At 53.2% G+C, this 27,825-nt stretch overlaps 1 protein-coding gene across 1 annotated transcript; it reads left to right on the top strand.

The window, feature by feature from the left end:
- Positions 1–101: 101 nt before the first annotated feature.
- Positions 102–27,261, top strand: LOC144137783 (uncharacterized). The gene is made up of 8 exons (XM_077669760.1): positions 102–458; positions 1,294–1,455; positions 8,149–8,406; positions 11,814–12,026; positions 12,816–13,032; positions 14,449–14,538; positions 18,351–18,643; positions 26,502–27,261. The coding sequence occupies exons 1-8, from the start codon at positions 231–233 to the stop codon at positions 26,700–26,702; spliced, it is 1,662 nt and encodes a 553-aa protein (XP_077525886.1). The 5' UTR covers positions 102–230; the 3' UTR covers positions 26,703–27,261.
- Positions 27,262–27,825: the final 564 nt, after the last annotated feature.

The following is a 27,825-nucleotide window of genomic DNA, read 5'->3' as shown; positions in this document are numbered from 1 at the left end:
TTATTTAAGCTTTTAGAAAAGTGTTTGTTGTAGCTCACATTATTAAGCAGCTTAGCGACCACAATGCCACCATCATCATCACCTTGTTTTTATCCTTTCTTCATTTTCTCGTTCATACAAGGTGGCGTCCGTTTCGAACGCGACTGCCCGACCGCTGGGCCTGTCACGCGGGTGTAGCGCGTTCCTGCGTTGGTTCCTCTTGCTTTCACCTTCTGGCGAGAGCAGGCCCAATGGCTGTGCACATTTTCAGCATTTTGACGCGGTGGCTGGTGGCGTTGAACTGCTTCGCGGCCGCCGAGAAGCCCGGCGTGGGGCAATTCACACCGCCGACCGGTGTGGAGGAAGGCCGGCGCCAGTACGAGACCCTGTTGGCTAAGGTCCCCGAGTACGGCGCCTGCTGGAGCGATGCCGTCACCAAGCTCGAAAGCGGCTGCGAAGAACTCACCGAGGACGTGCAGGCAAGTCACAGCGAGCAAAATGCGCCACCTGGGCTTGTGCCGAGTCTGTTGCTTGTGCCGAGAACGCGTGCTGAAACCTTCTAATTACGTCGTATACACGGACCCCTAGGCCGGCCTGTGGTTTAGCCAAAAACCGTACCGTACCGTCAATCCTAGAGAGAAGACGCTGAGGGCACCTCCGTCCAAGCGCCGTCACTCTAAAGTGAACACCGGCCGTTCGAGGGTTGTCAGAAATGAACTGGAAAATGAGTCCGCGACATGGCTTAGCCATGAGGCATGGCTGTACAAACGTGCCGTCCGTGGTACTTGCAAGCAGCTTTGTGCGTCCGCTTTATTGCGCCCCACCCGAAACCCGCCGTGCTCCGACGAACACGTCGTTCGTAGTGTCCAGACAAAAACCCTCATTACCCTTGCGCGTGTCTTCGTGTCGCAATTTCCACTGCGTACACACCACTTGAAAACATTTAATGCATCGTCACCTCTTGCCCGTCGCAAATAAATCCCCGCGTGCCTGCCCGGCGCTAATCCAACGGGGAGGTCACCCCTGTCCCCCTTCCCACTGACCTGTTCGGTGCTTAATCTTGTGCTGGAAATGAAGGTATTCTCTTTCTGCGCTTTATGCTGTTGCTTTCGTGAAGGTAGGGGCCAGTGGGGAGTGCTTATAGAACCTCGACAGCTGCCACGCGTTTGCACACAATCGAGCCATGTGTACATTAACACATCGGGTGCAGGCCCTGTCAAGAAAAGGTGGTTCAGAGAAGCTAGCCTCGGGATGTCGGCCTGCTTCAGCCACGTGTGGAGGGGCTCATCAGGTGGGATGTTTCTGCACCTGCAGGGTCGCCTGGCGCTGCTGTTCACCAGCTGCTTCCTGGAGAAGATGGGCCAGGCGCCACTGCGGTGCCCCGAGTTGCAGCCCCTGTCCCGCTGCCCTGAGCTGGCGCGCTTCCTCAACACCAGCCTGGCGCCCTCCTACGTCCAGTTCTTCACCCACACTCAGGTGAGAAAAGGGCTGCTCTTCTTCTAGTGTCCCACCTGGCTGGCGCCTGCGTGCTTGGCTTCTCGCCTTCCCTCTGCGGTGTGGCTGCTGGCTGGTGCTGTGGACACCGATGTCATACCCTGTCTCAGAGTCAGTGCCGGCCTTAGGGGTGGCCGGCCAGTGCGGTCACGCCTGCACTGCACCCCCATTCCCTCCTATCCATCATATCAGATGCTTCGGGGGTGCACTTTGGAGTCGGGGAGGAGAGCCCGTATGTCCTAATCATTACACAATGAGGCTGCGAAGGGGGAATCAGCCTTCCCAGAAACAAGGAGGCTGCGTGATGGGGCTTCTGTATTCATAAATCTAACTTAGGTATAACGTTTGCCTTCTGACACTTCTCGGCACTTCAGCTAAATTCGAGCACAAAACTTGTGCTGAAAGGGCGCCTGGTCACAAAGTTATTGGCTTGTGCTGTGTGTGTTTTGCTGGTATGCTAGCCCAAGCAACTCCGCTGGATAAGCAGACAGCTCACTGTATGTGAATGTTTGTTACTAACTGATGGCTCATCGGTCCCTTCATTACCGAAATCTTATTCCTGCTGTTTGAGAGGAGCTTTGTTTGGCTTTAAAGCCTGTCCTATTTGTGCCTCTGTCACTGGTTGGTTGCTTTTAAGGTTTAAAATCACAGTCAATACTGATTCTTCACTAGTGCGCACTATAGTTTCTTGGTGAATAACTGCAGCTTTATGGCATCTTGGTTAATGCATATAAACTTACTTTTTATTGGCTGACCTCTATATTGTTTGTGCGCTTTAAGCCGTGGTAGCTGCTTGTAGTGTACATTGTCTGTGACCTACGAGGACCTTAGGCGGTGTTAATAGGGACAACTTGTGGCTGGTGCTATTGATTTGTGGTCTTCGTTCAGTCTTCAGCCATCAAAATACATAGTTCAGGTGCATGAACTGTAAAACACGATTTGGTTTCACCCCGGCGACCATTGCCAGTAACGCACTCCCTCACCAGAGCAGGATTGGCCACCCTGGTGTAGTAATGGCCACAACCTGGTGTAGTGGCCTGGTGTAGATTGGCCACCCTAGTGTAGTAATGGCTACAAAGGTGGATACAACAAACAATCAGCAGGGTCCAGGCCTCCACACAGTCACCACAACACTGGGGGAGAAGGCGTAAACCGTGGTGGGACAGGGAAGTTGCGGAAGCTCTGAGAAAGCGAAAGACTCTTTGCCGAGAACACTGTCATGCAGTCAGCAATGGTGCAGGGGCAGCAGAGGTGATGGAGCAGTGGGTCGCCTACCAAGAAGCGAAGAGAGAGATGGTCATGCTGGTGCAACGCAAGCTCAAGGCAGTAAATGCCAAGCAGCTCCAGGACATCCAGTCAGCAGGACGCGATGCCGGCCGGAAGTTCTGGCAGCACATCCGGTCACAGCAACAGACAATTCCTCCCTGCTCCCCGATGTTGCGGGACACAGTGACAGGTGCTGAGCACAAGGGTGTGGACTGCCTCTGATTCATGGAGGAATACATGGCAGCCAGACTGGGCACACAGGTCCTGGACACAACCGGCTTCAAGGAGACAGCGGTAGGGCAAGGCACCGTGGAAACCATCACTCAGGGGGAGCTCCAACGTGCTCTGAAGCACCTCTCGAGACAGACTGCCGCAGGACTTGACGGTATCCCCCCACGGCTCCTGAAGCGGATGGGGCCCAAAACTCGAGAACTGTTGCTGGGTGCGTTAAATGTGGTCGGGTACAGTGGTGACATCCCAGATGGATGGAAGACGTCGCAAATGAGGATGATCCACAAGAAAGGAGGTGACAAGTGCCTGCCCGAAAGTTACCGACCCATTACTGTCACCTCGGCCCTATACAGACTCCTGGGACATATCTTGTGTGCACGTGTGATGGTCTGGACGGAAAAAGGGCAAGTGCTGGGAGAACTCAAACGGTTTCCGACCCGGGCGGTGTTTAGAGGACAACTTGTTCGTAGTAACGCAGGCAATGGAGATTGCTGCGAAAGAAAAACGCACCCTCCTACTTGCTTTTGTGGACATCGCCCAGGCATATGACTCCGTGGAGCACCCCAAACTGTGGGAGATCCTCAGGGACCTTGGCCTGCCTGACGAACTCTTGCGGCTGCTGATCAGGCTGTACACTGGCATGCAGGTGATGATCCACTGGGGGGACTCACTTGCAGGGCCAGTGGAGGTGTCTCGTGGGCTGCGCCAAGGTTGCCCACTATCTCCGCTCCTGTTCATGCTGTTCCTGGCCGGAATGGAGAGATGCCTCACGAACAGCGGGCTGAGGTTTGACCTGAGCTACATGGAGGGCGGTGAGCAGCACGTTCGCAAGTTGCCTGCCCTGTTCTACGCCGACGACATCGTTCTGCTAGCAGGAAACACTCAGGAGCTGCAGACCGTGCTCGACATTGTGTCCAGCGAGGGCACGTCGCTGGGGCTCCGCTTCAGCGCCAGAAAGTCCGCCACCATGTCGTGTCACCTTAAATAAAGGCTTCTAGAGTATCGGCACTCTTTTCTCTCATTGTTATGTGCCGCCAGGATTTTCATTGGTCAGTCGGCACCACGTGATATTTGTTTACATTTGGGCGCAGCCATTTTGTTTCTGGGCGCCCCTCCTCTCTCTCTCTCTCTACTGCGCAGACGCTAGAGCGGCCGGTCACACTCTGCCCGTCACAACCGGCGGCGGTTTTGTTGGGACAGATGGCAACACTGCAAGCCAGAAACACAATGGCCCCCAGACGCTTCCAGGTGCATGAAGTGGCAGTACTCTTAAGCGTAGCTTATTTAGTGATGCTAGTGTCACCCAACTGAGGGTGCCGAGAGACCACCACTGCGTTTACAGGGCGACCCAATCCAGTGGACCACCCGGTATAAATACCTCGGTGTGACACTCTCGAATACACCCCCCTACAGCGCGCCCTACGAGGAGGACCTTCGGGCAAAGGCAGCTGCTCGGCGGACCTTCCTCGGGTCACGCGCCCTATGGGCCTTCAACCGCTTCGAGGTGTCCCGGGCACGGTGGAAGGCGGTGGCGGTCCCCGCGCTCACATTTGGGAACGCCGTCCTCTGCTTGTCGTCGTCCACCCACCAGGCACTGGAAACAAGGCAGCGAGAGGCTGGGCGGAAAGCGCTGGGTGTGCACGGCTTTGTGCCCAACGAGGCGGTGCAGGGGGACATGGGGTGGTCCTCCTTCGAGGCACGCGAGGCGGTAGCCAAGCTGGCTTTCGAGAAGCGGCTCAGCCAGATGCTCGATGGGCGATGGGCGCGCGAGGTGTTCAAGTGCATCACCTACCGATGTCTGCGAACCAAGTGGGTGGCGCGCACCAAACGCCTCGGAGAGCGGTACGGCATCGCGGCGACTCGCCTCACCGAGCCCCTATGACACGACCGGCGACAAAAGTGGGAACCAGGTGGTGACCGTCGAACTCTAGAGATGGAAGAAAGCGGCGCAGGAGAAGTCGGCGCTGAGCGTCTACAGCGGCAACAAGATGGGCATCGAGAAGGAGCCCATTTACGACAACGCCCGAGGGAGCGGGCTTCTCTGCGAGGCTCGCAGTGGGGTGCTTCGCACTCGCGTACTGCGCGCCAAGTTCACGGAGGGCCTCGACACCACCTGCAGCAGCTGCAACCAGGCAGAGGAGACGGTGCGCTACATCGTTTTGGAGCGCACAGAACTGAAACCTTCAGTCGCGGTGGCAGTGACACAAGACTTGGATGTTTCCGCCTCCCTTAGTGCCCGTGCAGATGTACAGGTGGCGCTACCGGACCCGCTCGCGATGGCGCTGGGCTTCCATGGACCAAAACAACAGCCTCACTGGGAGGCCGTCGAAGTCACAAGAAGAAGACTGGAGCACTGGTGGCGAAAGAACATAACGGAGGGCTTCAGAGGAAATGGAGGACAGTAATAGCTGTGTTTTAAGAAAGCTAACGCCAGATCCGGATTTCCCGTCAATCACCCATTTAAAAGGGAACGTCAACAGTATATCCATCTCCATCTACAACCTCCCATGAATACGCCAATTAACCCACGGCCCTCAGTCTCCAGTGGCTGTAAAGCAACTGACCACAGCGGCGGTCAGACCTGTGACGCAGCAGAGGGTGCTAAGAATACCTGAACCCGGACAGGCCGCCATTGAATCTGAACCTGGCAACGTTTAACACAAGAACCTTATCTAGTGAAGCGAGTCTATACTCAGTTGCAACTCAAGAACAGCACCACCTCATGTAGTTTATCACTCCGCCAAAGCGCCGGACCCATGACGTCAGTGCGCGCGCGTTTTGAAAGGGGTTTGCTATGAATGCGTGATATTGTCTGCCTTGTCTCACAAAGTTTGCTTGTCGTCACTGGAGTCGTTCATAAGCATATTAAGTCCAAAAAATCATGGGAACGGCTCACGCCTACTTCAAAATATTCCCAGTAACGCCCTACTTCGCCGCGCGGAGAAACATCCGGCTACGGTGATAAGGCACAGCGGCAACTTCAGGTGCCGTTCTTAAGTTGTCACCGAGTATAGAGGTGTTGTTCGAGGAATTAAAGGATCAAATGGGATGTCATAGGGCTTAGTGAGGTTAGAACAGGTGAAGCCTTTACGGTGCGGAAAAATGGACACATCCTATGTTACCATGGTCTAGAGCATAGTTTCTCAAAGTGGGTTCCGCGGAACCTACGGGTTCCGGAGGCCCCTCCTCAGGGTTCCGCGAGCCACTGATAAATTCCTGGTTCCGCAGTCGCGAAGTCACTTATACGGTGAACCCGAGGTGCGATCGATTTGAGGAACCTCCAATAACTCACGCCCGAGTGTCAGTAAGCATATCTCGGCGCATAAAAGAAACGCGCGAGCTGCTAAATAAATCTCGCCAGCAGCTTGTAGCCAGCCAGACTCCGAAAACGGGCCGCGTGGTTAAACTATTGCACTTGAATCTCGGCCGTATATTACCGCTATGCGCATTTCTCCTGTTTGGAGATAGGTACCGCTAGCGTACGCGCTCACGCAAAATCGACTGGGAAAAAACACTCTTGCTTGCTTTTGAATTTATTGCACGTTAATGTAGCATGAACAGAATGAAAAATGGCCAGGGAGAAAAGGGGGGGGGGGGGGGGGGGGTTCCTTGGCACTTCACGGAGCTTAGCAGGACTCCCTGGGACCAACATGCTTGAGAACCCCTGGTCTAGAGGACAGAAGAGAACTGGGAGTGGGATTTCTAGTCAACAAAAGCATAGCTGGCAACATAGAAGAATACTATAGCATTAACGAAAGGGCAGCAGGTCTTGTAATTAGGCTCAATAAGAGGTACAAGCTCAAGGTGGTGCAGGGCTACGCGCCCACATCCAGCCACGACGACCAGGTAGTGGAACGCTTCTATGAAGATGTGGAATTGGCAATGGCTAAAATAAAAACACGGTATACCGTAGTTATGGGGGACTTCAATGCTAAAGTAGGCAAGAATCAGGCTGGAGACAAGGCAGTTGGGGAACTATGGTCTGGGCTGTAGAAATAGCAGGGGGGACCTACTAGTTGAGTTTGCAGAACGGAATAACCTACGCATAATGAATACCTTCTTCTGTAAACGGGAGAGCCGGAAGTGGACGTGGAGGAGCCGGAATGGAGACCATAAAAATGAAATAGACCTTGCTAAGTAACTCGGGGGACGCATTGCAAAGCATGCTTTCCGCACTAGACGAACAGAGTAGAACTGTGGGCCTGAAAATTAATATGCAGAAAACTAAAGTAATGATCAATAACCTTGGGACAGCACAGCGGTTTGGGATAGGGGGTGAGGTAGTGGAAGTGGTAAAAGAATATATCTACTTAGGCCAAGTTGTGACCCCGGATCCCAACCATGAGGCTGAGATAATTAGAAGGATCAGAATGGGGTGGAGTGCATACGGCAGGCATTTTCAGATAATGAACAGCATACCATTGTCCCTGAAGAAAAAAGTGTACGACAGCTGCATCTTACCGGTACTTGCCTATGGGGCAGAAACTTGGAGGCTTACTAAGAGGGTTCAGCTTAAATTGAGGACGACTCGGCGAGCAATGGAACGGAAGGTGATAGGTGTAACATTGAGGGACAAGAAGACAGCGGAGTGGGTTAGTGAACAAACGCGTTAAGGACATACTAGTAGAAATTGAGAAGAAGAAATGGACGTGGGCAGGGCATGTAATGCGCAGGCAAGATAACCGTTGGTCATTAAAGGTAACAGAGTGGATCCCTAGAGAAGGCAAGCATGGCAGGGGGTGGCATAAAGTTAGATGGGCAGATGAGATCAAGAAGTTTGCCTGGATAAATTGGCCGCAGTTAGCGCAGTAACGGGGTAACTGGAGATTAATGGGAGAGGCCTTTGCCCTGCAGTGGGCGTAGATAGGCTGTTGATGATGATGACACTGTACATCCTTTACTTGTTGTAAGGTTGTGCTTAAATTGGCACCCCTTGTTATCAAGACAAAGCGGTCTTTATCATTAACGGAGGAGGTTGTGTGCTCTCTTCATGTCCTTCTTTAAACGAACAAAAGATTGTTTGCCGTCGAAGAAAAGCCGATACAGCTTTTGAAAAGCAAGATCTCTCGATGCAAGCAAACATTCACTGAGTGCCCCTTCAAGGACTGCCCCTTGTGTGTTCTGGGCGAGCTCTTGCCGACGCTCGAGTGCTGCCCTCTCCCCCGTGTGGCCCCGCAGGTGATCTGCGTGTTCCTGCGCAGCCGGCAGTGGCAGGCGGAGGTGGCGCGCACCGTCTCGGCGCTGGGCGCGTCGAGCGAGCGTGTCACGGCGGAGCTCCGGCGGGCGGCCCAGGCGCAGCAGCAGCTGTCGCGCCACCAGCGCCGCATGATGCACCAGGGGCTGCAGCTGGAGCAGAAGGTGGCCCGCTCGCACGCCCTGCTGCACGAGCAGCGCCACCTGCTCGACACGGGCCTGCTGCGCATCGCCAACGTCCAGGTCTGCACCTTGCCCCCCGATCGGCCTGCCCAGCCCCCATGAACCGTGTGCAGGCTCCGCGTGTAGTCTGCTGCATTGGTTTGCAGCTTGGCTGGGGGGCCCGGTCTGCTTCGGCCAAGTCGGCCACTGTTGCGGTGGCTCAGTGGCTGTGGCGCTGGGCTGCTGAGCCCAAGGATGTGGGTTCGATCCCGGCTGCAGTGGCTGCTTTTCAGGTGGGGGAGGATAGTGGAAACGCCCGGGGGTTGAGCTTTTGGGGCCCACGAAAGGCCACGTACGACTAGACCAGCAGCAAGTTCGAAAGCGAGAAATCCCCCTTCGTCTCGCCGGGCTCGGTGTGGGAAGGGGAAAGGGCATGTAGCGAAAGAAGACCAGCGCCTGGCTTCCGATGGGGTGATCGAGTAGATTACCCAGGCAGCGAGCGCCCCGATCCTCCTCCTCCTCTTCTCCTACTGTCGCCCCCTGCCTGCGCTTCTTTATTTCTCAACACACTCCCGCCGCCGCCCAGTTGGTTGGGAGCTAGCTGGCAGCAGCACGGGAAGTGGAGAAGTCCGGGCCTCACTACGACCAGTTGTTCGACTTCCGGCGGCGCATAATTTCACACTAGCAATGCTTGTAGGCTGGCTGGGGGATTCAGTGGAGCATTTGGCTGGGTGCCTCGATGCCGTCGATCTCGGTACATGTCTATAGCCAGCGTCATGGGCAACGAGCGCTTGCTGGGTTGCTGGATCGAAGTGACTTAGGATATAAAAGTGGATATCGCGAATGTTCCTATGGTCACCTGTCAAGAGAAACCATGCTCCAGGTTTTCGACCAGAAGGCAGCCGCCGGGATCGAATGGGAACAGCTGATGCGGATGGTCAAATTTGCGGAGAGCGTCAGGAGAGTGGTATGGCATTGCCGTCACGTCCACGTCTGATACTTCTTCCATGAAGAAATATGTGTGTTCCATCGGCGTGTCAGTTTTCTTTGCGAACCATAGGATTTCGCTCTCGCTGGACTCAACACGGTACAAAGGCTCGTACACTATCGAGTTGCGCTTGCTGAAGAAGGGGTCGTCACCATACAAGCATTTGTTCTGTTCCGCCACGAGGATCCCTCCCCACTGGGCTGGCACGAGTGGGGCCGAAGCTCACTAACGGAGCGTCGGAGGAGCATGCGCTTCGTTATTCCCTGAAGTGAGTCCATCTTCTGCACGAATCGCGTTTTCGTTGCTGGACCCAATAAAAATATATTTGTCTCAAAACCGGGTTGCTGAATTTCTTGCGAAACGAGAGATGCGTCACCGACGTAAGGGTCACAACTGGGAAGCTCGGAGGACTCCAAAACAAGAGCCGCATCGTCTACGCTGGGGCCATGGCAGAACGGGTCCGACGTCTCCAGAGCGGTAGTCAAGTCGTCAATGCGAGGGTCGCCACAGTGTCGCATGGACGACTCCAAAATGGGGGTTGCATCGATGACGCCAAGTTCACTGCAGGGCCGGTCGGTTGTCTCCAAACCAGTAGTCAAATTAGCAATGTCACGATTCCGGAAGGGGCGTGGTGACGTCTCTGAAGTGAGAGCCGTGTCGGAGACGCCAGCGCTGCAGCAAGGCCGGTCAGACGTATTGGAAACAATAGTCTCGTAAGCGACAGCGAGGTCCTGGCAAGGTCCCTGAGATTTCTCCATAACGGCGATCACGGAAACACCAGGGTAGGGCGGTTGCAGGAGCCGGCGGGCTGAGCCCCTCAGGGTCGTCTTTAGCATCGTTGTAACGCGCAGCGCCCTCTTTGTCGTCGTGTTTCTCTACCCGTGCAACAGTCATTTCCCGTACGGGCGGCACGCCACCCGGGACCATTGTCCGCCGGGCCTCCTCGGTACGCGAGCGAATAGTCGAGGTTGCGATGCGGGTAGTAAACAGAGCCGCCTGAGGTTGAAGAACGGGGCTTGTGGAAGAGTCTTGGCTCGCGGAGAAGCGTACGCGCGTTCGCAGGGCACAGATACGCTCGTCGTAATTGATCACTTCCAAAACGTCAGCATCAAATTCTTCATCCTTCATGTTCTCCTGAACTTGAGCGTCGAGTTTGTGAAGGCTCACCTGGTCGTGCAAGATGAGGTCGAGGACATTTTGTCTGTCAAGGGCCGTTGCTGCCTCGCTCCGCAGCAAGGCGTCGAGGACTATCATGGTCCCTTGAGATGGTCGCTTGCAGGACATCTCGGCGAATACGAGGATCGTCCATGGCACCAGTCGATGAAGCAAGACGCTGGGGTTTCGAATACTAGGGGTCAAGGGCGGGCTTGGGCACGAGCCGAAAGGGGCGGCGGCCGAGGGCAAGGCTCCCAGGATAAAGCAGTACGAAGGTATCCAAGCCTCGCGTGCCTCGGAGCCGCAGCGCCGTCGAACGTAGATCCGCTCGCACACCAGTTCCCGGGTTTCACGGCACCAGAAAATGTGTAGCGAAAGAAGACCAGCGTCTGGCTTCCGATGTGGTGATCGAGTAGATTACCCAGGCAGCGAGCGCCCCGATCCTCCTCTTCCTCTTCTCCTACTGTCGCCCCCTGCCTGCGCTTCTTTATTTCTCAATAGGGCAAACAAAGCAACGAAAACGGCAAGGCCTGCATTGTGCGCTAGCCGAGTTCGGTGACGTATACGCACGGGGAGTACGCCACCCAAGGTGGTGAAAGCATGCCGCATCCTTTTGTCCCCACACGGGCGGCCCCCTGCATCCGGCAGTCAAATTTCCAGCGGTCCCTTTTGGGGGATAACGATTTCCCCAATCAACGTCGCAGTCGTGGGGTGCAGGCAGTGGGGCGACGTCTGCGCTCGGACCCCACACTGTCCACACCAAAGGGGTCTGTCTGTGCACCACTCTGCCTGTTCCCACGCGCACCTTGCGTACAGGTGGCTTAATTAGTGGCGGCCCATCGCCGGATGTGCATCAGGGGAACGGAGGTGCTGCGGTGCGATGACCTCCACGCTTAGACCTTACACCGATGGTAGAATGTACACTCTACCAACGGGCCCAGCCACGGCCTCGGCCTGGTGGGCCCGGTGCTCGCCACTGTTTGCATTGCCAAGTGTAAACAAATGTTTCGTTTCCGGCTAGGCCAGCCCACTACGCAGTCGTGATTGGCTATCCTGTTTTGCGTTGCCATCGAGCGACGGTCCGAGAGCGATCTGCTCTGCAGTCACAAAGTGACGAAAAGCGACGGCCGGCTCATCACTTTGCAACGGTGCGCGATGTGCTGAGTTGCAAGTGGAAATGTGCCCTAAAGATCCCCCCCAGGTGGTCAAAGTTGGTCTGGAGCCCTGCGCTATAACGTGCCTCATAGCCCTGGTGTAGCTGCAGTGCGTCGAACCCCATCATTTTAGATTTTCTTTGCACGAGTTGAAACGTGGCGGGGCTTCCACCCCCGTGGTGTGTGTGCAGGCATTCTTTGTGGAGCAGTTTGTGACGCTGCATGCCCTGGCCTACTACTCGCTGTCCGTGCTGCTGTCCCTGGTGATGACGGCCTCCAAGCGGACCGCGGGTGCCCGGCCCTGGCTCCTGCTGCTCTTCCTGGGGAACTTCGGCGCGGAGCGCATGCTGTGCCGGTGGGCTTCGGACGACGCCCTCAACAGCGCCAGCCCCTTGGCGGCCGACGTGAGTGCGCACGGGCTGCGCTCTGGGCCTCCTGTGATTCACGCATTGTTGCTTGCTGGATCCCGCCTCTTTGTCCGCTTTTGTGCGCTGCCGGCTTGCGAAGTGTCACCTGTTCCTGCTCCACTGGTGGGAACAAGCTCCAACCACGCCACCTGAGCCGGTGAAAGCCAGTGCTGGAGCTAAGATGCGGAGGGCTGCACTGTTGATGCAAATCGGAAGGGCTAGCCCCGTACAGTAATTCTTTGAGCGCACGTGAAATGTGTCTGCCACACACTCAGAAACATGGAGATTGGTTGTGTTGTGCTGCCAGAGGCACTGAATACATGTCACTGCAGTTTACCATCCAGCCTGGTTGCAGAACGGGGGTGAAAACCCCCATCCTTGAAATTCTCCGTGCCAGAGTGTTTTGTTTCATTTGCTCTACCTATGTCTCTCAGCTACACCCTCACTGTCACGATCATCAGCCAGCCGTGTCTATCGAGTGCTAGCTGAATCCACTCTCTGCACCTGAATTGTCCTAGTTTATCCCCCCATCGAGTATTTGGCCAACCCCCATTGCATTTGCAGTCTATTGGCAGCCATATTTAGGTTCAGGCTTGTGTCAACTGGTGCCTTCAGGGCGAGCCTGTGTGCCACTCTCTGTTGGGTGTTGCATCGGGGTGGGCTTGTACACTGGCTGTTGTGGATGACCCCCCCACTGTTCTTGGGTGCTGTTGAGTGTGAGGAAGGGGGTGAGAGGGGCAGTGCATGGCCCGCCCCGAGAGTAGAAGGTGCCCCCCTGCTGTGCAGAGCCCCCTGGGCCAGCGCATTGCCCTGTGCCGGCAGGCGGTGTGCCTGCTGGCGCTGTGCGTGTACGTGTACCAGCTGTACAGCTTCGAGGACCTGGCCGCCCTCAACAACCGGGTGCTGCTCGACCTGCAGCAGGAGCTGCAGCGCATCCGCGCCCACGCAGCCCCGCCCACCACCTCCACCCCCGCCCACGAGGGGGAGGGGGACCAGCGCGACGGTGAGCTTCCCAACCTCCCCCTCTTTCTCTTCGCTTTGGCAGGAGTGGCGCGCAGAGCACCGATGCAGTGTGCCATCTAGTGGCACGCCCCGGAGACGAGTGTTGAGTTTGCAGTGCTATGAAAGGACCAGCTGGTCACCTCGGTGGTGTGGTGACCGCCCTCCCTCCCCCCTCTCCCTCTGTCCCTTTCTCCTTGCATGGAGACCAGATTGTGGCTCTTAACCTAGTGCGCTTCATTTCACCAGTCAGTTGCCAAACCCTTTCCAAAGATACTCTGTGCCTGTGACGGAGCAGAAGTGTGCTCTCTGCTCGTCTTCTTCACTGCTGCAGCCCTGTTCATGTGCCCAAGGCCTGGGGACCGGGGAAAGCGAACGGGGAACGCACGGGCTGTTGCCTCATCCGCATTTCAGCACGAATTTTTGGGGTTTTCATGACAAGCCTAAGCATTGGCTCGAAATGGGTGCATCTTCACAGCTAGCAGTGGCTTGTGCATGTCCAAAGCTGGAAAAGCCACTTGCGTGAGCACTGCAATCAGGTATGGGGACACACTAACTGGTGGCATGCCAGCATAGCATGCCCCGTTTGTGCTGTGCTAGCTGCAAAGTGTACTCCCACACACCGGCCAGTTGGGGGGGGCTCTTTGTCCCCGCAGTGCAGCGTGGCCAGCTGTGGCGCTGCGTTGTTGTGGGCAGCTCGGATGTGGGTAGCCAGAGCGTGGAAGGGGGGCCCTGAACTGCGTGTGCTGATGGCGCTAAGCCAAGTATTGACGAATCCTCTTATGCTGAGCTTTGTCGGTAGTTGGCTCAGCACCTGCAGCGTGTGCAGGAATGGAATGGCATCCTTGTGAACAAAAAACGCTAGCAGTGCAGTTGACTCTCAATAATGGAACAGGTGTGGAGGTCTGGTTGGGCTCCAAAAACAAAACCTACTTCACTTTCAGTGATCCAGTTTTGGTGGCTTTGACAAGGATGAGCTGAAGTTCGCTGCAGAGGCAGCACCAGTTTCCCTTTGTTTTATGAAAGCAAAGCGTTATTGTCCTCACTGATGCCGTTGTAGACCAATGCGCCCTGCAGGAAAGACAACTTTCTCTAACGATGACGACGATGAATGGTCGTGGGTGGAGTTAGAGAATGCTTCCCGTGGCCGGAATTGAACCTGGGCCCGTTGGGTTATGAAGCCCGTGTCTTCCAATTGCTCCCTTTTGACCTGGTCGAGGCGAATGCCGAGCAGCAGGTGCCGATTGGCCCCAAACCCAAATGTTGGGCCTACAGAATGTACACCCAAGAGTTGCTGTGGGTGTTCTAGATGTGGGATTGGCCAAGCAAAGAGTCTGTCGTGAGAAGGCCTCACGTTCAACCGTCGTCGTCGTCATCAGGCGGAGCGGTGCATGATCTTCCCCCCCTCTCCTCCCTGCAGCCACCACCTGGAGGCCTCCGCCCCTGTTTGGCCAGCCAGCCATGAACCCCTTCTTTGGCGCCTACCAGTGGGACAACGCGAGTGAATCGAGTATGTGCGGGGGGCCTGCACTGCCCTGTGGGGGCTACACTTGGTGCGTGCTCCGGGAACGGCACACCTCCGCGGTGCAGGAGGATTGAGGGGGAAGTGCCGGCTTGGCCTCATCTAGCAAAGGCGAGGAGGCACAAACCACTGCGGGCAGATGTGTCTGCATGTTCAGCTGCTGCCTGGGGCTGTCCTGTTCAGCCTTCGAGGCCTTGTGTGGCCCTGAGCAGCTGTGGGCATGTTGAGGCCCACTTCAGTAAAATGTGCCATTGGGATAGTTGGTGCATTATGCCTGGCAAAATGTAGCGCTAACTGGACACGCAAAGCAAGGAAGACAGACATTGCACATTGTTTGTGTTCCTTACTCTGTGCGTCCAGTTAGGCCCGCTGTGACCATAGAGTTTCATACAAATAACTAGAGGGGAAACTGGCGCTAGTGTCAACGCGAACATGGCCGCGGCGCTTACGCTTCAATGGGAATGATGGGTAGTTTTGGAACCGGATTGCGTGGGATCGAAACGGGCCTCTGGCTGCGCAAATTGTGTTTTTCCATAAAAAAATTCTTATTGCCCGGTTCTCCATTTACAAATTACATAATGAACAAGAAAGTTAGTGACAAAAACCGGGTTTGTGTGAAATAAAACGGCGCGTTTAAATAAAAAGCAGACGCGGAGTCAAGAGGGTTTGTGGAGCAGGTTTACCATTTTCCGCCAACTACAGCAGGACGCGGACTTTTTTAAAAACTACTTGTAAAAGTTTCGGCGCTGGTGGTTTGTAATAGTAAGAGAATTTTTGTGCTCATAAGAAAAAAGAAACCGATTACCTTTGGAGAAGTTATTCTTGCGTGAATTAGTGACATCCATCAAGCTGCGTTCCTATCAGCCGCCGGTGCTGCTGGTCTACACCGTAGGAGCCGGCGTTCGCACGAAAGGTGTGGCTGTTCCAAGCGATTCGCAACCGTCGTCAGCTTTGACAATACATTGCTCTACCGAATGAGCAGCGCCGCAACTCCTAATTATCAGACAACTTCGCCGCACAGAGCGCCGTCATTTGTATTTTCATGCTCGCTGTGCGGCAATGCATTGATAACCCACCCAATTCGCAACTCCGGTTGTAAAACATTCCACTCAGGGCGGCGTCAGTGCACGCGAGGCATGCAGTTCAAGGAGAAACATATTTTTGATCACTCCTCCCAACACCCCGTGTAAGCAAATGCGTTCATGCAAATCCAAAACGAAAACGAAACCGCCTGCAATCCATAGTAAGTTCCACGAGCCATCAAGCGCCAATCCGAATCCACAATTACCCATCACGCCCATTGAGGCGTACGATCGCAGCGCCAGTTTCCCCTCTAGTTATAATGTAAGAAACTCTATGGCTGTGACGAGGAAGTGGGTGCTCTAGAGTCTCCCCTCCCCCGATCACAACCTGTTCGGGTCCTTCAAGGTCTTAGCCTCGCATATTGACCCTCGTTCTTTGCGTGGGGGGCATTTTATGGCCTGTGTACCCGCTCGTGATCTGAGTTCTGGGGCTTGAATTCATTAATACAGTCTTGGTGTTCTGTGGTGCTGCATCAGCTATGGCACTGTAAACTGTTCCCCCTTGTGGGCGCCTTCTTGTAGGCTGAGCCAGTTGTGTGTCCAGCTGGCAAACGCTTGGTCTCGCATTTCAATCCGGCAGGGGGCGCTCTCTCTTGTTCTTGCACTTTTTCAGCCCTGTGTGTGGAGTCGAGTGCTCGAAGACGGGGATTCGATCAGTGGTGCAAACGCTTTTGCAGTTCCAAAGGTTGCAACAGGTTTGCAGCCCAGGCTTGCCAAGGCCGAGGCCATGCTATCCGCTGTTGCAAGAGAAACTCTGGTGGGACGATAGCTTGCTACGCGTGCATGGCATGTCTCATGTCCGGCTAGGTTGGAAAGCACTTGCGCTTCATCTAGAAATACTGGAGCATTGGTGTACACACTGACACTGCTCCGCCCTTGCTGTAGGCTGTGCCAGCTGATCTTGGGATTGCAGTGCGGGTGCCTGTGCTGGTTGGCTCTAACTGCTTGAGGCAGCACAGGTGCCGCACTGGCCCTCTCCGCAGGGAACTGGTGTGGGTCCTTGTTTGTCCAATTGTGCACCTCGTCAGAGCCAATCCAACGGCATGGAGGTCAGAAGTTGACCAGGACTCCTGCATCGGATAAGAACAAGAGGCGGCTTTTGTGATGTGGGCAAAGTAGTGGAGAGGAGTGCAAGTGGCACAGCAAGGTGTGGATTTGAGGAAGCTTTTGCCTGTGGGTGGGTGACGTGTAGGATCCGGGAAACTGCTGCTCTTGCTGGAAGTACTACCTCTAAAATTTACACGAGAGCTGGTGTCAGTGCGTTTGGCCAAGTTCCTGCTCTGCACCACCTGGATTGGACATGCCCCCCCTAGAGGGTTTTTTTTTTCTTCTTTTTTTCACGTAGCAAGTTCTCTCTCTCTCTCTCTCTCTCTCTCTCTCTCTCTCTCTCTCTCTCTCTCTCTCTCTCTCTCTCTCTCTCTCTCTCTCTCTCTCTCTCTCTCATTGCACACGATGGCCACTTCAAGCATCAGTGAAAGCCAGCATTTAGTGCTTTCACAGCAGAGACTATCAATACTTGTCGAGGCCTTGGCCCATTGGCGCTTTTTGGCAGTTGCAGCACCTACTCCAATTCAAGATTCGTTGATAAAATCTCCTCCTTATCCTACCTCTCCCCTATTTTTCTCACTGGGACGGCAATCTTTTGACCGCACAGTTGAATGTATGCCTGGTGCCCCTGAAAAACTCCTCAAAAACGGGAGGTGGAAAGCCAGAATGGCTGTGTTGAGTTTTCAGCACACCCTGAAGAACCCAGGTGGTCAAACCTGGTCTCTAGGCTTCTAGTACAGCGTGCCTCTCAGCGCAAGTGTAGCTTTGCCACTTCAACAATCAAGAAGTACAAAAAGAAATTGTGCAGAAAAAGCCTCGCATTATGATGTTATCCTCCTGCTCCTCGTACACCCTCCTTGGCGGTGTACTGGCTAAAGCAGAATCACTGTGGGAGCAAGTTTTGTTCACCTTACCATCATCGGCCTGTTTATCTCTTCCACGAACTTCCCCACTGCTCCCATCCTGTCCTGTGTGAATCCATTCTCTGTCCCTGAATTTTGTTCCCTCATCTCTCCATCGAGTTGTCCATACTCCCTTCCTTTTTTCCCGCGTAGGCCACGCTGAAGGTTGTCAGTCCTCTGCTGCATCACAGCTGTCTTCTGCATGAGTGTGCCCCCTGATCCGAGGGGCTTGTTTGCTACCCCTCTTATCCGCCGCTGAGCAGGTCCTTGAAGGGCTTGCCTTGAGCAGGAGTGCCTGCCTCAATCTGTGGGAACATTTCTCAACTGATGTGCGCCACTACCATAGTGATTGAAGGATGACCCTCTGCTCCTCCTCTTCCCCAACTGGGACAGAGACAGCTGGACACGTCAGAGGGGAAGTGCATGTGAAGATTTCACTGTGCGAAGTAATGCGCACAAAGTCTGCTCTTGTCTGTGTCCCTCCTTGTCCCCGTCACTTTGTGCAGCGAAGGGTTCCAATGTGCCTGCTTTTCAGCTTGACAGTGCCAAAGGACCGCTACTTGTCTGACGCCGTGGGGGTTCATCTTTCTCTTCACTATCATGAAAGAGGCACGGGGGGAAGGGGGGCAGAGTGCCGCTTCGTTGCCCTCTCACTCTTGCGCGAGGACTGCACCAAGGGGAAAGTGTGTGTGGGGTTACGAGTGCGCCTGTCGTGGCACTCTTGTGTCCTTGGTCACAGGCCGTGTCTCATTGGGCTCTCTTGTCCAAGACTCTGGCAGGTGGTCCCCCCCGATGACCCCCTTGTGGTGGGGCCGAGAGGACGACGACAGTGGCGACGACAGCAGCAGCAGTGACAGCAGCAGCAGTGACAGCAGTGGCAGCTCGATGGCCGAGACGAACTGCTGGGGCCTGGACCTGCTGTCGGTGAAGGTCGAGCCCGGTTCTGAGCTGGGCGACAAGCTGGACGACGACCTGGCCAGCTGCAGCTCGGCTCCCCACCCCGCCCTGGTGCCAGCCGGGGGCAGCCAGCTGGCCGTGGCCCTGCCCGCCACAAGTGCCGTGGTGAGCGGGGGCGTCCCTTCAAAGGCGTAGGAGGAGCACAAAAGCACCCCTGGGCGTGCTGACCATTTCAAGGGGCCACGCACACAGAATGCAAGTGTGGTTCACCAGAAACACTGCTTTGGCCTGACAACGACGTTACCAGCTTTGTCACAAAGTTCAAACAAACAACTAAGACGTTAGGGAGCGCAGTGGCACCTCCCCAGCCACTTTCTCATGAGGCCTCAGATGCCTGTGTGTGCGACTGGCAACTGCCGACCTATGCCGCCGCCACCAAGGAACGGGACTGCCAGTTGTGGCATTGGGGCCTCTAGGTGCTCCTTGTCGTGTCACTTGAACGCTAATGCGCACTTAACACGCTGCTCATTGTGCTCCTGCCCATATCAACTCACTGTAGCACGAAATTTGGAGGTGTTGCAGTATTTCATGGGTTTCTGTTAAAAACGCGTCTTCTGTGGCTGGAGTAAAGCTGAGTGAGTGACCCAGGGCCGGTTCTTTCGAATGAATCACACTTGTACTTTGTCTTCGTGGCCCATTGAAAGCCCTCCTGCTGCGGTGGCTCAATGGCTGAGGTGTTGAGCACTGAAGAGTGCACAGGTTCGACCCCGGCCGTTGTTTTTCTGATGAAGGCGAAAGATGAAAACACCCAGGGGCCTGTATTTCAATGCGCATTGAAGATTCTCAGGTGTGCAAGTGCACCTCATGGCCCAGGTGCAGCTTTGGTGCTGTATATTTTCATTGTTGGAAGTACCATTAGGGGTCCCAAAAAGTGGGTATTGCATAAAGGACACACGTCATAACGAACTAGCAGAATGTAGTAGTACAGTGTAGGCCATTTATAGCGCAACCGTTTATAGTGCGGGACCAGATATAACGCGGGTTTTCGTGACTACTGGTTCACCTCCCATAGAACTCGATGCATAAGCATACCGCTTACAATGCGGTTGGCTGAAGCACAGTACCATTTGTAGTGCAGTTTTTTGGGGGGTCTGCTGATCGACCGGCGCAGCTGGGGCATCGTTGTAGGGTAGCAAAAAAAAAAAAAGACGCAGCGCGCACCCCTTGCTCCCCTCTAACTTTGTCTCACAAGAAAGAAATAGGCAGTTCGTGCATACGTGATAACCACAGCTGTCGTTGCTTGACGCACCTTGGAAGATAGCGAGCCCCTTCCCATCCGCGCGCGGCAAGTTGCTGCTGTGAACCGCATGGCCCGTTTTTGCACACACTCGTGTCGACGATTCCGCGGCGGTTCTTCGCGTGGCAGCAGGAGGAGCCTGACGACTTGCACCTAATGGTGGGAGATCCGAAATGCTCCAAGCAGCCAGCTGGCTGCGCCAGGGATTTTTAAGCTTACCGCACCGGTATTTTTTGATCGGTGCTTTCGGAAGCAACGTGGATGGCAAATTAAATTCCACTTTTCGCCCAGGTTATCAGCTCTTTTCTTGCATGAGCTTCTTTGCTTGTGCGTCGTACGGCATTTCAGCGAGTGGTTAGGAGCGGTTGCCGGAGCTGCCTGCACCACTTCACGGCCAGTGCCGACGCCATGTTGCTGTATCTTATCGTGCTGCACACACCACGCCAGTTGTATCCGCGCCGGCGTCGCTGCGCCTGCGGAGTGCACTGCACGTTTTTGCGAGAAGAAATCACTCCATGCGGTTCACGCTTCAGAAAGTTGTGCAGAAAAGCCACCGCCCTTTCCCTTTCCAAACATCTGCAGATAGCGAGTCACGCAAAGCCGAAGATTTTCACCACCAGTATGTTGCACTGATAAGCAGCTGCCTTCGACATCCTGAACACAAGGTGGGGCAAAAAAAAAAAAAATCCCTCTGGTGTCCTTATCACATTGTCCCATGGCATCTGTTCATGGACGCTAAAAACGCAGCCGTGGTCCTTCAAAACACAAATAATTGAAGTTAAATCCGTGCTCGCCGTTAGTAAGACCGCGCTTGCAATGTGTAAGACCCTGCAGCAGCGGCTGGTGTGGAAAAAAAAATAAAGGCCGTGCCTTTGTTGTTAACCCTTGCAGGCGCCACTTGTAATTGGGGATATAAAAACTTTTTTTTTTCGTATAAATGTACTTTTCCGGACGTAAGAATGTCAAAACCACCAAAATTTCGAAAATTATGAAACTTTATTTACAACATAGTACACAATTGTGTACAGAGCACCTCGGTGGTCGCAAAGTTTACTTGTGGAAGGCGAGGAAGCAATTTTGCTCTTTCGTCAAGCAGAATGGTACGGCACATTTCATGCAGAATATTCGCGACCTTCCTGCGCACTTCTCGAGCTTGCACCTCGATGGTTCTTTCTGGTCACGAGCTTGAGGCCAGTGGTCAAAGCAGAGTCATAGCGCGTCGGCACAAGGAAGCGACATTCTTGCTTTTTTTTGTCCTATTGTGGGTTGTGGTGTTTGGATCTCTGCAAGAGATGGCCTTCCACGCTTTTTGTCGGGCACTGCAGCCTTAATTAGTGCTTCTGCAACTTGCATGCGAAAATTCACCAAATCTAGGAGCTTCGCTCTGGGCAGCATTTGATGGTCGCGGAGGTATTCGAGCCAAGTCCACTTCTTCGAACGAATTTTCGTGCGGTACAAACTAAGTAGAAAATCAAGCTTGTCGACACCACCCATTGACTCGTTGTAATTTTGTATTATTTCTGGCTGGTGCATAAAGACATGCTCTTTCTTTTGTTTGTCCCATCGTTTCACTTCGGATTGTTCTCCAACTCCGACAAAGTTCGATGCAAGTGTCATGGCGTTATTGTTGTTCCAAATTACAGCAACAATGTCGTCATCTGTGACACACTCCTCTGAGTAGCCCCTTGGCTTCTTTTTCATAAGCTCGGCTGACAGCAGTGGGCACTTCGAGAGTCTGTTCGCACGAACAGTTCCTGCGGCAAGTATGCCGTCATTTCGGAGTTGACGCAGAAGAGGAAGGAATCGAGGTGAAGTGGTTGTCCAAATACAACTGATGATTGCAGCCAACAGGGATCCTCGTTGCGAGGTGCCGTACGACACCAGAGCAAAGCCCATATACTTGCTTTGGTTCCTCTGGAATTGTTTTGTCGCACAGCAAGCCACTCCTTCCACACAGCGCGCATACCTTTACTCCCCAGGGTGACGGCTTCCCTCGCACATACTGTTTAATGGAGAGCCTCCCTTTAAAAGGTATCATTTGCTCGTCCACTGTAGTTTGTTGTTCGACCTGCAGTTCCAGCCACCGAGCGCGGATACTCTCTAGAAACGGTCTGACTTTCCAAAGTCTGTCCTCGCAGCTCTCCGCTTCCTCTACAGCAGCGTGGAGGTTATTGCGTAGCTTGAAAATCTCTTCGCTGTCATCGTCTCCGATATGGGGGTAACCCTCGCAGTGCTCTGCCAGTACATCCGTACCCTTGGATGAGGGATTACCCCCATTAGAACATGCATGCCGAAAAGCTTCCGCATCTCGTCAGGATTTGTGTTCACTGAGACCTGGCATTGCTGTACACTGTACAAGTTAGTAAAGTCAGTCAAACACTTAAACACTGACTGTGGAACGTACCTTGAAAAATAGTTAAAAGGTGTTAGAACGTCCGCTTCGTCTTCGGTGAAGGTATCTTCTCCAGAGAACGCAATGTTCAGTGGTGGTGCGAAATTTCTTTTTTTCTAGCGCACAGTCTTTGAAACAGCACAATCCTCCATTTCTCCTGAATTTTGCGCCCCTTCTTGATCCGCATCTTCATCGTCCACAAGGTCGGTAAGCTCAGCTGCAACAGCAGGTTTGGTCAGTTCACAAGTGGCATCTTCTTCGTCACTTTCCCTGATATCGGAAACATTTCCATCAGATGTCAGCTCCAAAAGCCTTTCAGTTGACTCTTGCGTTTTCTCATGCTTTTTTGCACTGTAAAACGACGAAGAAGGAATGGACAAAGAACCTGCAAAGAAGATGAAAGCAGCGTTTCATTTCTGCAGCCACCACGGCGCATCGTACACAATTGTGTACACATGCACGCACAAGCGTCAGCATTCCGTCATCACCACAAAAAGGATCAAATTATCTCAGGTTGGTACTTTATATATCACGCAAACGTATCTCATTTTTATTTTAGTGCTGCAGCGCGAAACAAACTGCTAAAAAAATGAAGAAAATGGCTCACCGCTCTTCGCTGCACCGGCGTCCGCCATTCCTTGTTTTGATGTGAATATCTTCGCCAAAATACGACAGATGGCACCAAAACCACACATGGTTGTCAGCTTAAAGCTGACGAATGCGCCAAAAACAGCAAAATAAATAATTCTACGTCTTAAACGCGAAAAAAGACCAAACGCGCAATGTACACAATTGTGTACAGGGCGCCTGAAAGGGTTAAAGGAGCCATGAAGAGAAAATACAACTTCGTTTAGTTTGAAAGAACTAGGATTCAGTATCTCACTCAGCTCCATTACAGCCACAAAAGATGTTTTTTACGAAAAAAAAGCAAGAAGTATTTAAAAACTTTCAAATTTTGCGCCACAGTGACGTGTTATGAGCAATAATGACGTCATACGGGCCAACAATAAAATATAATTTTCAGTGCGTTAACTGCACGTTAGCATTCAATTGATGCGGTCAAATGGAACTAGAGGCCCCATTACAGATGTCCAGTCATGTGTCGTCGGGACAGGTCAGTTAGGCGGCCGCCAATCGCACAAACAAGGTTCCGTGACGTCATAGAAAAGTTGCGGGAAATTGGCTAGGGGGTCGCAACTGCTTCACACGTTTTCTTTAATATCTCCGTTATTTGTTCGAAGATTGCGATGATATTGGTATCATTGTTATCGGGACTAAGCAGTCTTTCTAATAAACCCAACTTGTATTTTGTCTTCATGGCTCCTTTAAGTGGTGTGCATTTGAGTGATGATAAATACAGGATGACTTGAGAGGTAGGTTGCAATGTGGTTGGATTCGTGCACGTTTTGGTTATAAACAGTGCGGATTTTTGCGGCTCCTGCGACATGCGTTACAAGCGGTCTACCCTGTATAGCATAGTGCAAAATGGTACAAATAATCAGTGATGGGGAAAGCACGGAAACGAAGATAACACGGCTAACTGAATCGAGCAATGCACAAGTGAATACCACAAAAGGACAGTGTGGTAATACTAACTGGTACAGGCAATACAAACACCAGAAAGCGTGAATATGAACGAGATAAGTGCTTAATAACTCTTATAAGGGGCACTCCAAGTTTACCATAGTTGTCCACTATGGCAAACCCGTGTGGTAGCTTGAGCACATTGCTCCGTTCGAAAGTGTCATGCTGCAGTATCAACAGTGCCATAAATCTCTGTTGCTGTTCCAGTCTAGTCCACTTGTAACAACATTCAAGTGCCAAGGAAACCCATTATCATAACCGACAATTCTTATAAATGGGTTGCAAGAAAGACCCAATAAAGATCAAAACACTTCATTCGCATGCAAGCAAGGTCAACGCGCACTTTTTTTCCGAAAAAATAGGTGGAAAAGTCGCATGCGCGTTATAATCGGATACGAAACCGAAACTGCCGAAACAGCAGAAATTTTTTCCCACCCATCGTCATCGCCATCTCAAGATGGCACCAACTTTCGGACCATCCATGTTTCGGACGCAGGAAACCTAGGCTTTTCTATCGGCGTTCACACAAATCGTCAAATGGTTCCACTGACGCGCTTGATACAGCAATGGCAGCCGCAGCAACGAAGGTGCACCGCTTCCCCGAGTGGCTTACGAGCGGCTTCCATGCGTTCAAAAGGAGCAGTCGGCTGAAGCGTGCCCCTCTGGAGAAGCTCGCGGGATGGGCGTGCAAGGTGTGGGCCACGATCCCATCGACCATGGTTGAACGTTCGTTCGGTAGTGGGGCATCGCTAACGCACTTGGCGGCACCGAGGATGAGATGTTGTAGTCAGCGGAAAGCGACGAGGAGTAAGATGAGAGATTACTTCGAGAAATAAATCACCCGTTTCTCTCGCATTCGTTTTCCTGGGTCACAAAGTTCCGTGCGCATTAGAATTGGAGGTGCAAGTTTTTTACGTTTTTTGCCAGGAAAATCGGGCGCGCATTAGAATCGGGTAAGTACGGTACCCCGTAGTACTTCTTATCTGCAGAAAAGAAGCCGCAGTCGGTCTGCTTTGTTTGCTTCACGTGAAGCTGGCACACATCTTTGTCGCGAAGGTCCTTGGCGGAAACAAAGTCCCTGAAAGACTATCGCGCGTTGGGCTCCTGCGAAGACACTACCCGAGGAGGCTGTGCAACCGTGTCATCCGTCACTGTAACCGCTGTCTGCAGCACATATCTGCGCAATGATCGCCTCTTTCAGTGAGCCATTCAGGCATTTCCCAAACATTAGTCCTAACGTCGCTTCTGCGGGAAAAATGGAGGCAGTTGGAAGAGGCACCCAGTCAAGCGGTGCACACGGGACGCAACAGGTGAACGCAAATGCGCGAGCAAGCGGGCATGGGGACAATGCCAAAGCGGCGGTGCCGGGAGGGGGGTTTGAAGGAGAACTGCTCTCCCCCTGCTCTCGCTTCCTCGTAAGCGGCACAGTCGACTCGGTTTCTGAGGGGTGGCAGGGATGCGAGGCACATCGCGGCTTGCTTGCAGGGAGCCGCCAGTAGCTCGCATTTTCGGTGCACTCTGTAACCAGATTTAATCATTATACCTGATATCACGGCACTGGAGCATTGTAATGAGCAGTTTATTATTGCACCATAGAGTGCATACAAAAGTGGACGGTGCCAAGGTTGTTCATCGTTATACCCAATATATTGTTGTAAACGGTATCGTTACAAGTGGGCTTGACTGTTATAGCTTTCAGCCTTTCGGACAGCGCTAAGTCGATTGGAACAACAGGCTTTTTGCAAAGGTGGCAACATAGTGCAGCATGTAGGGCCCTAGTTTCCGTGTGTGGAGTCTGATTACTGGAGTGGGATGATAGTGTGTGTGTGGGTGGTACGTGCCAAGTGGCGCATCCTTTTGTGAATGGAGGTCAGTGCACATGCCTCCTCACAGAGATGGTGAGGAGGCATGTTTATTGCAACCGATTGCTCGCCGGTGCACTCAGGGCTTTGAATGTGCTGTAATGGCAGGTCCTTATTTGTGTGTGTATCTATGTAGGCTTCTGCGCCATCGTGTTTCGCCAGTAATGGCCTGGAGCTAAGCTCAGTTAGTTACTTCCCGAATGGCGACTTCTTGGTGGCTTGGTGACCAATTGGTAACTTCCCCGAATGGGGGGTGATTTTGGGTTCAGTTCAACTGCAAAGTTTTAGCAAACTTGTATGGCCTTTTCCTTTTGTAGTTGCTTGGCAAGTTTTAGAACTTCCTTACTTTACTGTAAGGGGCTTACCCTAAAATTACCATGGCTAGTATCCCAAGTGCATGTGCGTCTCACTATTCCTTAGTGCCGCCATGAGCCCTGCTTGGGTGCTTGCTCAACATTTACGAGTTGGGCGAGCTGGTGGCAAGCGAGTTTGCACATGCTCACAAGAGCATGCATATCTTGTGAGCACTAATGAGTGTGCACTTTTGACAGTGGACGCGCTCACAAGTACTCATGAGTGAATGGGTACCACCGATGGTAGGTTTTGTGGTCGCGAGTTATCGCGCACTTGCTGGTCTGCGCACACTGGGGATCAGACTCGTGCTCTTAGTCGTGGCATTTCGTTAGTCGGGGCGCGCACTTGCCCATGTTTGAGTTTGATGCAAGTACAGGTGAGCATTCGTGAATGGGTTCGTGGAGTTACTCTGCCCAATAACTGGAGCGTGCTAGCAGTGTGAAAGGGTGAGCAGCCGAGCACTGACATTGACGGAGCGTGGGTGTTTCACTTGGTGCCTTCAATTGACGCCTTCCTTTGCACCCGTGACTGCAGGCGAGTCCCCCGCTGGTCCAGTCGCCAACAGGTGGTCGCTACAACCTTCGGCCCCGGCGTTCGCTGAACTCGTCACTGGATGCCACCCTGCCCGTCCAGTCCCCGACCAAGCGGCCGGGCGGCGGCTCGAGGCGTCCCACCACTGCCCAGCCGCTGGCAGTGATCAGGGGCGCGGCTGTGCTCTCCTCGGACGAGGAGTAGTGAGCCGACTCCCTGCACGTTGTTTTCCAGCGCCAGTGATTGCTCAAAGTGATTCCAGCAAAGTGATTGCTCAAGATAGTCGAGACGGTGGCTCACCAATAAACGGTCTTTGTTGGGCGGCCGATGTATTTAGGAGTAACGCAGCTGCCGATTGTGCGTGTACAGGGATCTCCCTTGTGCCTTGCTTCGAGCGCACGTGCGAGCCAGTGCTTGCGTGCCACGGGAAGAGGGGGGCAGCAGGTTGATTTGGGGCTCCTGCGTTGGCACCTAATTGCTGTGGGGCACACGCTGCGGTTGTTTCAGAATGGACTGTGCCCTTTGTGATGTTCGCTTTTCTTTTACCCTCAAGGACGCGGGGCTTTGTTTTTGGTTGCCCACTGTATCTCTTCCTTGTCATTGTGAGTGAACGTCTTTGGTAACCATTTGTGTGTACAGTTTTTAGTGTTTGCTTATCGCCCAAGTCTGCCCCACACATCAGTGAGATCACTGGTTTGTCCAGAGTTTGTGTACATTTTAGTGTTTTACATTTTTGCCCAATAAAGTCATTTTGGTATCGCTACTTGTGCAGTGTGTTGTTCTTCCCCTGTTACCAGACCCACAGCGCTGTTTGGAATGAACCAAGCCCTGCAGCACAAAGATGGCCACGTCAGAGTGGAAGCCATCCCGTGTTAATGCAGATGTCGCGGGACATCTGTGATGTCCTGTGATGTCGCAGGAAATGTGGTTTGCGTTGTCACTGACAAAAGGCTGCAACGCACTGCCCGAATGCTTGCATGTTGGTTATTACCTCACCGGTGATGTTGCTGCGGTAGTAATTTGTAACAAAGTGCGATTGTCTAAAGTAATGAATGAATTGTTACAAAACAATAGAAAAGGCCACCAGCAAGCGTAGTTTCTCAGCTAAGTCTCTCACCGGAGCACCTGCTGGTGTGGGGAATCAGAAATACAGACAGGCAGGGAACGGAGAACTTCTATTCTAATGTACAGGACAGTGCACCAGTCCAGTTCGTCGCTGGGAGAGAAAGCGGAGTGCCAGGAAGAGTCTCGTGGAAGTCTTTGCCCTAAAATGAGGCTCATAGACGGACGCTTTAATAAGCACATCTCTCGACTTACGATAGCAATG

Source organism: Haemaphysalis longicornis, unplaced genomic scaffold, assembly GCF_048455015.1.
Source record: "Haemaphysalis longicornis isolate Haplotype H1 unplaced genomic scaffold, Haemaphysalis longicornis Haplotype H1 scaffold_5, whole genome shotgun sequence".
Classification (NCBI taxonomy): domain Eukaryota; kingdom Metazoa; phylum Arthropoda; class Arachnida; order Ixodida; family Ixodidae; genus Haemaphysalis; species Haemaphysalis longicornis.
This window is presented reverse-complemented; position numbering and strand designations above follow the sequence as displayed.